Raw genomic sequence first — 13,149 nt, 5'->3', positions numbered from 1 at the left:
ATGGTCACCGTACAGCTATACACATGCTTAAAGGCGAAGTATAAGGGGAATATTTAGGATTTTTAATGAAATGAACATATCAGGGGTCATCTTGATATATAAATGCCACATATATTTTTTTTCGACATTCAGATGCCGTTTAACGTGTTCTTAATGCAAATAAAATTTCATTAAAATCCGAAATATTTTCATTTAACGAATACTTCGCCTATATCTGTTATTGTACTTATATGCATGTAATATTTGCCAATGGACTTTAAACACTAATCCACCCAACCTTGCCAAAATATGAATACATGACACTTTTCAACGTTTCAATGAATAAGTGGTATTAATTTTTATCCGGGTTATTATTAAGTTTTTTTATTACCATTTCCCTAACCTTCAGAATTGTTAATCGTTTTAGGGGTAGTGTGAATGAAAACAAAATACAGTTTGCCCACTATTCGTCCCAAAGAATCATCATATTAACATTTTATTTTCGGGTAAGATCCTATTAAAGCAGCTTCTTTCGTTGATAATGAAATAGATTGGTTGGCAACTAATAACTTTATTAAAAACAAATATTGCACAGTCAACACCAAGGATGCTGTTATAACTGTCGTCATTTTTGTTGGTCATTGGTTAAACCAAGAACCAAGAATAATTCTTTCTTTGCCAGTTCTGGTCTAATTTATTATCCTGTGAAAATAAAATCGACTAAATCAGTGAAAAAACCCCAAATAATAGTGTTCTTCCACAGGCAATAATTCACTTAAGGACAACATGATACTTGCATTTTTACATGTTTTCGCTTTTAATATCTCTGTATAAACTTTGATAAATGGTATATTTCAGATTAATTTACCCAAGAAATAAGAAAGGATATATCTTTCGCACATAAAGCCTTCCGCCACAATGACACAAAACGCACCTGCATTGAAGAACACTTGATAACAGTTTAAATTATGCTGTCAAATGTGTATAGTTAGCATTCTTAGAAAAATCTCGTTCTTTCTTCAGTTACACAAATACATTATATTGCATTGACAGAGCTGTCACTTAATTACTCCTTCGTAATAAGCATTTAATTTTTATTACTACTCCTGAATTTTTAATTCTTTCGTTGTATACACAATTATAATAATTTACAATTTATTTTTTTTCATGGTTCATTTAGTAAATAATCGTATATCAGTATATGTTAATTAATCCAATTAGAAACAATTCAATGTGTTTTATAATCTCTATACCTGCAATATGAAGCCAACCTGTCGTTCGTTTAACCGATGACCCTGCATGGTGTGTTATTACTGGTCCCCTGGTTATCGGCTTTGCTGCTTAATTTAAAAGAAAAAAATCAGTTCAGCACATCATTTCCGAAAACACAAATTCTTTATGAACTACACTTTAATTAATTTACATCCCCCTCCTTCTCTTGTCAGGGCTTGCAATTCGTTATAATCTTTTCTCTAAGCTAGCTCTAAGGTAACTAAAGGTTAAGAGACAACTTTATTTTAACCCCTAACCTTCCCTCGATCCTCTTTGGCTAGCGAAGATAAATCATGTATTTTTTTCTGACAATAGTAATTATCAGGACATAGGAAAAGTGGTATCCTGTATTATCATTATTTATTACATTGTCATGGTTTTTTTTATTATTGTTTATGAATATCTTCTCTGGTTTCCTCTACAGCGAATTCCGCTGCACATATGTTTCGAAAGAAGACTGTACAGTTAACCAGTCAAGATGTGGACAAAGAGTGTACTCTCAAAGGTATACTTTACCATGTTTAATTTTTATAATTACATTACACGTATGCTTTGTAAGAATTTGAACTTTTGATTGGCTGATAACAATCGAGAAACATTTAAAAATTAGATTTTATTTCCCAATAAAATGCAACATTTATGACAGCACATGCTTCCCTTGACAACGCCACTGCAATGCATAGGAAAACAAACGATTTTAGTTTATATAACTCGTAATTTCACAGTTGTAGCATAAAAATGTAATTTTAAGCATCGAATGTTTCTTTTTGTAATTTTATAGGTCTTTGAAATGCGTATGACCTATGATCTTTAGGTATTTTAAAACTTTTTGATGGTATATTTTTATATTTTTTCTATGTGTGTGGGTCTGTCTATTTGCTACCGTAAAACAATTGATAACCACAGGGATTGATCCAAGTTGTCCCTATACATGTCAAATTCGTAGGGGTAGCTTTTGTGGTCATTTTTGTTCCCTCGGGTTATTCTGTTCTTTTCATGCACTGTTTTAGTGGTTCTTATGTGGCCAGTTTTGGTAACGAAGCAACACATTTTCATTACACACACGCTAAGAGGAACAGGAAATCACTATATAGTGAGCGTGGTGTCAAAATAGATTTCATGTGAACTTTTTACATCGAGATGTTTTTTTGGCGACATTTAGACTTGTAATTCATCTTACTTGGAACATGTATCCATTCTACAGCTGTTGTTGCCTCTGAGGAACTAGCTCCTTCTGTGGGTAATGTAGTTCCTGCTTCTAAACCTATTAAATCGAAGCATGTCATTAGAAACTGTTATTCTATTTTGACTGAATTCTCCCACAACGAATCATTAAAGCGGAACGCATAAAACCAGAGGTTTAGAAAACTAGAGACCGGAATCTTAGCTTTTGCTTTATATCAACTACAGAATTCTTCATTCATATACCGAAAGAAAATTTATAATTTGGAAATATAATATCCACGAAAAAATGTAAAAACTTTTAAATGAAATACATATTGACATTTGACATATAAAATTTCACAAAGCATTAATTTCGTTACATCTTCGTATAATTCATTGTTTCATTTGTTCACGGCGAATTGTTACCTGCATTTTGTTGAGCAGAACATTTTATTAACCGTATGTACACGATTTTGATTCGAAGTGGCTGTTTGTTGACTTTACTATTGCTGTTTTACATTTATCATCTTACGATATCCATTTTTTCCGTCATATTCCGATTTCTTTTTAAAATGTAAAAACACTAAAGATGTATTATGATTTAAGCAAGCTAAAAAAATGAGATATACAGTAGAAATTCATAACACAACACCAAAATACGCAGAAGAGAATTTTCAATATAATGTAGTTGCATTCACACAAACTCCTCGCCACATTGAAAGTCATTGCAAACACCTATATCGAATAGCAACTCAAAATTACCACAACCTTAAACTTTTCAGGAATATAAACATGTCAAATTGAAATAAGTTTGTTAATGCAATTAGATAAAATCGGAGAAAGTGTCATTGGTCTTTCACTATGTACCCTCGGGTGCACACGTAAAGCGATAGTTTATAGTGATTTAAATCAATCAATGCGGTTAGACTACAGAATTAGACTTATCACCGGGTTTGTACTAACACGAGCAACACGACGGGTGCCATATGTGTAGCAGATTCTCCTTACCCTTCAGGAGCACATGAGATCACCATCGGTTTTTGATGGGGTTCGTGTTGCTCAGTCTTTGGTTTTCTATGTTGAGTTTTGTGTACTGTTGTTTGTCTGTGTGTCTTTTTTTTAGCCATGGCGTTGTCAGTTTATTTTCGACTTATGAGCTTGAATGTCCCTCTGGTATCTTTTTCCTCTCTTTGAAGTATACTTCGTTTCGTTTTTAATGTACCTTTCAAACTAATGCTACACAAACTCTGCGAATTGTATGAGAACTGTGAACACATGACCAAGTTGTTTTCTCCACAAAAACATTGGTTAACCCCATCTGGTGAAGTAAATGACTCGCCAACTTTATATTCCTTCCCGCCATAATTACAATTTCCTAAAGAAAAAAAATATTAAAGCTTATAGCTATTTCCAAATTTAGTGCACACATCCAAATGTCTTTTTATTTTTTGTAGTTGGATTGCTGTCTTTTGACTTATGACGTACATTGACACCTCCTTTCTTACGTAGTATAACATCTATGCTTTATATATATCTTTTTTTCATGTATTATCATGGTTGTGCGACAAATGTCATAGACGGGGTCAGCTTTTAATTTAATTATTCCCTTATGATTCTCTCGATATTAAAATAAGATGATGTGGTATGATTGCTAATGAAACAACTTCCACCAGAGATCAAATGTCATCATGAAGTATATATATATAATATATATATCTTTATTCGGTCAAACCTTTGCAATTTCAATGGCACACAGACACTATATGTCATCAATAAATACAGACATAAATACATGAATACACAGAGCAAAATATGTACACTATTAACACTTATACAGCTTTCTCAATTGAGATTTTATGGTTAAATTCTTAAGTTCCCTAGACAACAGTATATTTGGACGAGCTACATACTTTTTATAAATACATGTTTCTTTTTACTGACATATCTTTACACTTTATAATATAATGAAACTCATTTCCAAGATCTTCTAAATCACAAGTAGTAGTTTTAAAAACAACTATATAGGTCACCATACGACCTTCAGCAATGAGCAAAACCCATACTGCATAGCAAGCTATAAAAGGCCACAAAATGACAAATTTAAAACAATTCAAACGAAAAAAAATAATGGCCTGATAAATCTTAAATTTTATATTAAAAACACTGGTTAATCACTATACACATATTTGTTTATAGTATTCACACTACCTTGACAATAGGCTTTACAAGTACTTTGATCGCTGGACTTCGGATGTTGACAACTTGGTGTGGCACATGTCCATTCCTTACATGCTGTACTGGTACCGTGTGGCACACAAATGCGGCTTTTACCATCATTAATAGGTATTCTATCGTTTCCAGTGTATTGTTTGCAATCATGGCGGACTGTAAAAAAACATAAACAAAATACACAAAACGTGAAATAAATTAAAGAACAAAATCAAAAACAACTAAAAAAAACTTACAGTAAGAGCAACGAAAAAAAAACTTAAAAACGAAATGTATCTATCATTATATATATTCATAGAAACTAAAGATTAGAATAATTTCTGTCTTCATGCAGAATTATGTGTTAAAAAGACTGAAAACTATTCACTTATTTCAAGTTGTGTTTTGTATATGTTCCTATTTTCTTTAAAAGAGAGGCGAAAGATACCAAAGGGACATTCAAACTCATAAGTCGAAAATAAACTGACAACGCCATGGTTAAATAAGAAAAAGACCATCAGACAAAAAGACAAACAATAGTACACAAAACACAACATAGAAAACTAAAGACTGAGCAACACGAACCCCACCAAAAACTGGGGGTGATATCAGGTGCTCCAGAAGGGTAAGCAGATCCTGTCGTGTTGCTCATGTACAAACCCAGTAATAAGTCTAATTCGGCAGGTCACATTCGGGAAAAGGGGGCGGGATTATAGTTACGACATCAGGAACATATGTGCTATCATCTGTGAAACGGATTTTCCATAACAGTCAGTTGGCGTCCGTAAAATTTACGAAGGGATGATTTCAACTTCACTACTTTGCACTCTTGGTTTAATAGCTTCCTTGTGAGCAGCAACCCTCTATCAAGAAAGTCACGATAGGGAAAACAAACCCTAGAATGTCGTATCAACTGGGAGATATATACTCCGTATGCAGGCGCTGCTGGAATAATGCTACATAGAAATGGAAAGTTCACAATTGGGAAGCTGAAATCATCTCTTTTATCGTAAAGCTTTGTTTTCAACCGAACCTCATTGTCAATTTCTAGATGTAAGTCAAGATATGAGACAGACTTAACTATGTCTGTTGTATCCTTTATCTCAAGTTCGGAGGGATAGATGCATTCAAATGGCCATAGTTTAAAAATCATAAAACCAGTACATTTTGAAAAAAAAATTGAAAAAGCAAACTGATATAATTTGATTGGAAAAAACGTTTTACAACACATTGAAATAATGTAATTAAAAATCTATTTAATATTTAGAAAATGATTTTTTTAAAGCTACCTTCTGTTGATGACGTTGATGTTGTTGTCCGTGGTGTGGGTTTTAATGTACCCAATCTCATCGTTGTTGTCCGTGATGTGGATAATAACGTACCAAGTCTCGTGGTTGAAAAGTAGAGATCAGTTTGTTGCTCTTTCTTGGTATTGCAAAGATTTTCTAAGGTCAGGAACTGGTGAGTACAAAATATTGCGTTATTTTCACCACACCAACATGTATCTTGACCGTACGGTGAAGAGAATGGCTTTCCTTTTATGTGTTCTTTACCACCATAATTGCAGGTTCCTGATATTGAAATAAAAAGGCATAATTCTCGCTAACCGACTTAATGCTTTTTTTTTTAACTTAATCATAGTAAAGCATATAATATGTCGCTATAAAGACTCTTGTGAACGCAATACTCAAGATGTGTATGGATAACATCTCTACTCTCTCAAAACACAATTCCCCCGTCTCTAAAGGGATGAATAACATACTCATTGTTTGCGCCGGAAATTTCATTTTTCAAAACATTAAAAAAAAAAACCTTCGAATGTAAAGATTACAAGCATTTTCAAATTTAAGATGTTAGTTCGGTCTCAAATTTATTTATCATAAAAGGAACAACATAAGCGAATGTCAGACTCGTAATATTACGCTTACCTTTACAATATAAACCGCACTCTACAAACTGGTTCACCACTGGGTTGCTACAGCTTGGTTGTGCACATGTCCATTCCTTACACAATGTATCTGTTCCTTCCGACAGACAAAGCCTACCTATACCATAGATTTTTGGGATTGTTTCATTTTCCTTGTAACGTGTACAATAATCTCTCAAAATAACGAGATCACCTGAAAAATATTGTTATTTTACTGTACACCATTCAACGCAAGTTGGAATCTTATTTCATATTGATTTGATTAAAAGAAGATAAACCCACCACATGATCATATGCCTGTCATAATTCAGGAAATACGTGTGTCTGTTGCTTTGTTATATCTTTATGTTTTGTCTCTTAGGGATATTGGTGTTCATGGCAGTTTTTTTTTTCTTCTATTCTCTGCTGAATGTCCACACAACTTTTTTCAGACGCGAGGCGATTTAGAGGTTGACGTATACTTTCCATTATTTGCAGTACGTCCGTGTCCAGTGTCACATATAGGGACTAGGATCGGCATCATACGGGGACAGCAAATTTTTGCTTGTGTAATGTTCAGTGGCAAATATTTCAAGCATATTCAGGACGAAACTCATTATTATATTTTATCGTTCTGGAACTAAAATCTGCAATCGTGTTGACATAAACGATGTTTAATAAATTTAAGTTATTGACTAAAATCAACTGTCAAACGATTTTGTAATCATATGCAGTTTGGGTTAAATTGATAAAATGGACCACCGTTTTTAGACTGAAGATGCAACGTAATGAATTTATAAAGTGATAACATTAATTTTTCTTTTAATGTACTGGTTGATAGTGAACAGTTATATAACTGTAACCTGTTTTCGCAAAATAATAGAGGTTCAATCAAGCAAAAGTTATAACTTTCAAATTTGCGGGAAATGTCGATATATATATAAGCGGCAATAAGTGAATTTAGGCATAAAGCTTAAATCCTAGGCAATAAGCTAACGCCTAGGCATTAAGTCAATTCCTGAATTTTTTTGGCATTAAGCTTATTTCCTGAAATCTGATGATGATTATTCAACCTATTGCCAAACATCATTTCAGGCAATAGATATAAGTGAACTTTGGGATTGTTGTTTTATATTCCAAGCACATGTACATTCGGAGATATTCTTGATGTAAAGTATTGTTTAAATTATATTCCAAATATTAATATACATTAATTAAAAGATTTTCAAATTTTAGTATTTTTCCAAAATTAACTTGCATTTCTTTGTGGTATTACAAAAAATAATATGCTTCAAACAAGTGATTGTATTTAATGGAAGGAGAGTTGATTGAAGATTCTATCTGAAAATTATTTGAAGAAAATTCACATTTCACTTGTCGAGATGGTTTTGGTCTGGCAAAAAGTAGACATATGTAGATATGAATTTTTGCTCACATCATCTCTCCATTGCTTTTATTGGATAGGTAAAAAAATACTGTTAAACATTTTGTTATATACACCGAGCCCATATGGTCTTTTTCCCCATTATCATTTAAGCTGCATGCTACTGAAGAAACATTTCTTGAATCTATGCGGTCTAAATTTGAATAAGTGAAAACAAAGAGCATATACCCAAGACGGTAAAATGGTTTGTTTACTATAAGGTTATAAATAATTAGATATTTGACGATATTTATTGACTGACCTTGCCAAAGCGATATTTATTGACTGACCTTGCCAAAGCGACAAAATTTGATGTCCCCGTATGATTTCGATCGCAGTACTAATATGTAGCATTGGACACGGCGTATTGTTTACCTCTAGACTACTTTTGGTTTTTTTTTGTGTGCTATCAGGTCTTTATATAAATTGAATTGCTCAACTCTTATAATTCGTATAATTTATTTGTACCCGATTGAAAATAAAGTAAACTCTAGTTAACCATCAATGGAAATATTTTATATCAATAACAGACACAACATCTAAGTGAAATCAACATTATAATGCCACTCACCAAAACCAGTAAAAACCGACAGCATAACGAATGAAGTTAGTAAAGTTAGCATTCTTTGAACTTTGGTGGATAGTTGTCTCATTGGCAATCATACCACATCTCCTTATTTTTATATTACTAAAACCGGAGCTGCTCGTCAAAATAGAAAGGACGCACCTATGATGTTGGGCCAATAAAAGGGATTCATGATATATACAGGCTTAAAGCGCATTAACCAGGTTTAACACTGAATGAAACATGCATGAAACATCACATGCTAAAACCGTGCTTTAAACAATTTTTCAATATATCATTGGATAAGATAATTTATAGATTATGATGTTAAACAGGAAAAGTAAATAAAGTGAAAAATTAGAATGATATTAAGCGGACATCATACTTGAAATGTGTCACAATTTAACAGTTACAATACATAAATTGCAAGTGGAAACGCACACAACTACCAATTGAATTGATGTTCCAAATAAAAGGGGGATTTTCTGTGATATTCTTTATAAGTAGATTGTAATAATTGATGACAAATGTGAGCATATAAGATAGATAATGTGAAAATATTTTTTGTTTCGATTTACAACATCACAATAGATTACAGAGGCTGCAGTCACCATTTGGCATCCGTTTTCATTCATCATCCGTCAACATTTTGAATCTTATCAGAAATGTTCTTAATATTTTTTTCCGCACGGTCATTATGAACATTCCGATGACCACGACTGCAACTAATAAATTAGAATGTTAAGAAAGAATTGAACAAAAAAGTGTTGATCCTTTTCACGCAGTTATGCCGCAAACGAGGACATACTACGAGGAAAATTTGCCGAATGAGCCCTCTTGCATTAAGAGTTGTGCGCTGAATTCAATTCGATCCAACTAATATTTTCGAATAGTTTCGAACTTTAAATAGAAAATTAGATATATTTAGGATTCTTAAATATAAATGGCTTTGCTACTTCAAATAATTTGGTAAGAGTTTTTGCTTTTATAATGACTATCCTCCTGATAATGATTGTAACGGTCCGTATCTCTCCAACAATAATTCAAGGTATGCCGCTTTACTAAAATCAGAATATCCTCACATGTAGTCTATGATAAAAACAAGATATTGGTGTCATCCAGGGGGCATAATGTCGTTTTAATTTTAATGAAAGGTATATAAACGGTTGATACAACACTTCCGTCGACTCGTCATTTTGCATAGGGCATGGGCTAGCTGATGATACTGATGAAGGATGTTTTGGACCAATTTATATATTACTTATTTTTTCATTTAAAAGTTGCGCTGTTTTTAAGACGTATAAGTTATTATTTCTTTATAGTAGTGTGTAGCTGGTCGTTTTCATTAAAATCCAACACTTTCGTAAGACTGATAATCGTTGATACGCATGACGGTAACAGGTAAGATAATCATGCTTATAAGACACCGTGTGTAATGCACAACATTAGTAACACGGCTTAGAATGAATAACCGATTATTGAAGCTTTTTATCTATGGATATGGTTGATTTGGCTCGCAGGAAAACTCTTAACATTTAATATCTAGGGAACAACCTGCAGCAATTTGAACGATTTAACATAAGCACCATGGACATTTTCAGATAAGGTAAGGACTGAACCCAAAGTTTAGAAGCTTAGGCTACAGAGCCCATGTTAATTTTTGTCCTGGTTCGAATGCTTGGTTCTATGAATACGGCGTAGCCGGTGATGCAGCGGTAGATAAGATAACAGATGAGGACGATCAGAGGAGCGATGGGATTGGTTAAAAAAAATAATATTAAAATTCTTTAAAAATTATATATATATAAATATATACCAATTCTATCTTCATGCCTTTTATATCATGTACTGTATTACGACGCTAGATTAAAACTGACGAGGAAAGGTAACACCCGGCCACCAAAAACTTTATTATTGTGAAGCCTAGGTGGTCGTGTGGTCTAGCGCGTCGGATACCTTGCAGGCGATTTGGTGTCACGATATCTCAGTAGCATGAGTTCGATTCCCGGCGAGGGAAGAACAAAAAATTTGCGAAAGCAAATTTACAGATCTAACATTGTTGGGCTGATGTTTAGGCGAGTTGTATATATAGATTATAACATGGCCTTTTTCATATCAGACCCCTTATCAGCCCGAGAGCCGACAGGCTCGAGGGATGATTTTGACCATGGGCTGATAAGGGGTCTGATATGAAAAACGACATGATATTATCTTTTTATCATATACTTCAGCAGAAGACATACAGACAAAACTATTTTTAAAACTTTGAAACAATGCATTTGTTGTAATATTTGTTTTGTATTTTTTAATAATATATTTTCCTGATTATTAATATTTTCTTTTTCTCCAACTTTGTTATGTTTTACTAAAAAAAACGTACCATTGAGGTACATTTTCCGGAATTTGCCGAATGACGTCGAACTGTCATGCGATAACGTTACAGAAAAGCATGCGATAATAACCGGAAGCAGTTGATATGAAACGGAAGCAGTTGATATAAACCGGAAGCAGTTGATATGAAACGGAAGCAGTTGATATAAACCGGAAGCAGTTGATAACAAAAGTCATATCACACGGCTAAGGCAATTCTTCAAATTTAATGAATAAATATATGTACAAATAAGTTTTATCATGGGTACAATTATACCATTATTTTCTATAAGTATATGATAAATATATTTCTCTAATTCTTCGTCAATTTATCCCTTTCTGCACCCATTGTATAAAAAAAATAAGCATTTTAACTTATCTTTTACAAGCCTACAAATCATATTTACCAGGCAAAAATGTAAATAAATTGGATAGAAATTGAAAGCAGAGAATATAAAAGGTAAGATAAAGTTATTTGGGAAAAATGCATCCCTGAACGCCTTGGTGATTACGTTGTAGAGTGCTTGCCTCGAGTGGGGGGGGGGGCTGTTGATAGGATTCCCGGTATCGGTCGATATCGACAATTTATGTTCCAAATGTTTTAAGATAAAGTTGTCCATAAAGACAATTTAGTTTCTCCTTGTTTATCTGTTTAAGCAGTCGATATCGACGACATCGACACTATCGTTTCTACATCGACATATTACATTTATCTTTATATATAGACAATTTAGTTTCTCCTGGTTCGCCTTTTTAAGATGTCTATATCGACGATATCGAGTCGATATCGGCAAATTATGTTCCAAATGTCTATCTTATATATAGTTATCCATATAAACAATTTAATTTCTCCTGGTTTGTCTGTTTGAGATGCCGATATCGATAACATCACCTGATCATCACAACAAGGAAGTGCCGCAGGTTTTTCTCATGCTCATTTTGTTGAATTTTAGGAAGATTATCAGGCGTGTTTTAGTGAGTGAGTGTGGTAGCCGATCAATTGTGGATTCATTTGTACGCAGAAGAACGCATCATATTGATCTTCTTGAAAATTTAATGATGCATATAGTCCTAATTCAAATACATTTCAGAAGCTATATGAGAAGAGTGTCCTATTTGGCTATTATGTATCTGGTAATGAGATTGTACCCAATATCAAAATGTTGTGATCAGAGGCTTGTTCCATACTAGACGAAACGAACTGTGTAGGTGGTTTGACATGACAATAAAGACAATGTAATTACTGTACGTCTTCATAAGATTATAACAACATACTATCATTTTGTATCTTTATATATTTTCAATTGGTGTTGAATTCATATAATACTTTTTTTTATTTGTAAAAAAACCCCGAATTACCTCATTCCGTCACGAGTTTCCAATTGATGTAAAAGCAACACAAGAGTAGAATTAATATATCAACACTAATTTACACATTGTTCGTGTATTTCGTGCCAGCGGTTATGTTAAAAAATATGCAAATTTAACATTTAAAAAAAACAGTTTACATTATATATTGTAAGTATGAATAGAAATATGTAACAAAAAATATTCTCTTTGATATTCATGCATAAAATTATTGAAATTTGATTAATATTTTATGAGCTATCTACTTTGGAATGGACATCTTCATAATGAAGATGTCAGGCATATTACTTATAATTGAATGATACTGCTTTCATCCCATTAGACAACTTGTTGAAGTTTTTGACAATGTTTAAAGTTTTACTTTCAGATTCATTTTTTTTTAATTCGATGGTCTGTAAATATAAAAATTGCATGTCATGTTTTTTAAAATTTATACAAAATAAAGGCAAGAGACGATAACATTTTAAGCAAGAAACGCTTCAGCGCTTCATACGAAATGTGAAGGTCACTTGTTTTCATTTCGTATGAATTCAACAAAACAGCATTCATTTCTCTTATTAATTTACAATAAATCATGTACAAGTGAATATAAATATATATAAGAACAAAATATGCGTACACAATGCAACATGGAATATAGTACAGAAAATCACAAATAGAATGTATCACATATTTCCTTATTATATTACATACATGTATAAGGTATATCACTGAGATCATTGTAAGCCAATCCTTAAAAAAAAGCAATTCATAAATCATGACATTTTACTCAATGTGTAACAATTTGAAAGGACGGACACTTACATACCATGAGAGTTGTTGAACAGTTTGCGTGTGGTCCATATCATATTTAGAGGCATTCGCTGTCGATAAAAAGTACACCTGCTCAGATTC

At 32.8% G+C, this 13,149-nt stretch overlaps 1 protein-coding gene across 2 annotated transcripts; it reads right to left on the bottom strand.

The window, feature by feature from the left end:
• Positions 1 to 543: 543 nt before the first annotated feature.
• Positions 544 to 6,969, bottom strand: LOC127735287 (uncharacterized). Of its 2 annotated transcripts, none has more exons than XM_052245415.1 (7): positions 6,552 to 6,969; positions 5,913 to 6,194; positions 4,624 to 4,800; positions 3,638 to 3,790; positions 2,432 to 2,515; positions 1,233 to 1,316; positions 544 to 681 (listed from the first exon to the last, which is right to left on the bottom strand). In XM_052245415.1, exons 2-7 carry the CDS (start codon positions 5,971 to 5,973, stop codon positions 677 to 679), a joined length of 564 nt encoding a protein of 187 aa, XP_052101375.1. In that variant the 5' UTR covers positions 5,974 to 6,194; positions 6,552 to 6,969; the 3' UTR covers positions 544 to 676. The 2 variants fall into 2 exon arrangements, with proteins under 2 accessions (XP_052101375.1, XP_052101374.1); XM_052245414.1 differs by having other exon boundaries at positions 1,233 to 1,319; positions 6,552 to 6,966.
• Positions 6,970 to 13,149: the final 6,180 nt, after the last annotated feature.

Source organism: Mytilus californianus, unplaced genomic scaffold, assembly GCF_021869535.1.
Source record: "Mytilus californianus isolate M0D057914Y unplaced genomic scaffold, xbMytCali1.0.p SCAF_3, whole genome shotgun sequence".
NCBI lineage: Eukaryota > Metazoa > Mollusca > Bivalvia > Mytilida > Mytilidae > Mytilus > Mytilus californianus.
This window is presented reverse-complemented; position numbering and strand designations above follow the sequence as displayed.

What these genes read in the sequence shown, in the direction of transcription:
- LOC127735287 (XM_052245414.1), bottom strand. Translation starts at nt 5,973, where the DNA reads ATGAGATTGGGTACATTAAAACCCACACCACGGACAACAACATCAACG. An exon ending in ATCAACGTCATCAACAGAAG is followed by an intron (nt 4,801 to 5,912) that starts GTAGCTTTAAAA and finishes GTTTTTTTACAG; the next exon opens with TCCGCCATGATTGCAAACAA. An exon ending in AGAATGGATACATGTTCCAA is followed by an intron (nt 1,320 to 2,431) that starts GTAAGATGAATT and finishes TTTTAAATTAAG; the next exon opens with CAGCAAAGCCGATAACCAGG.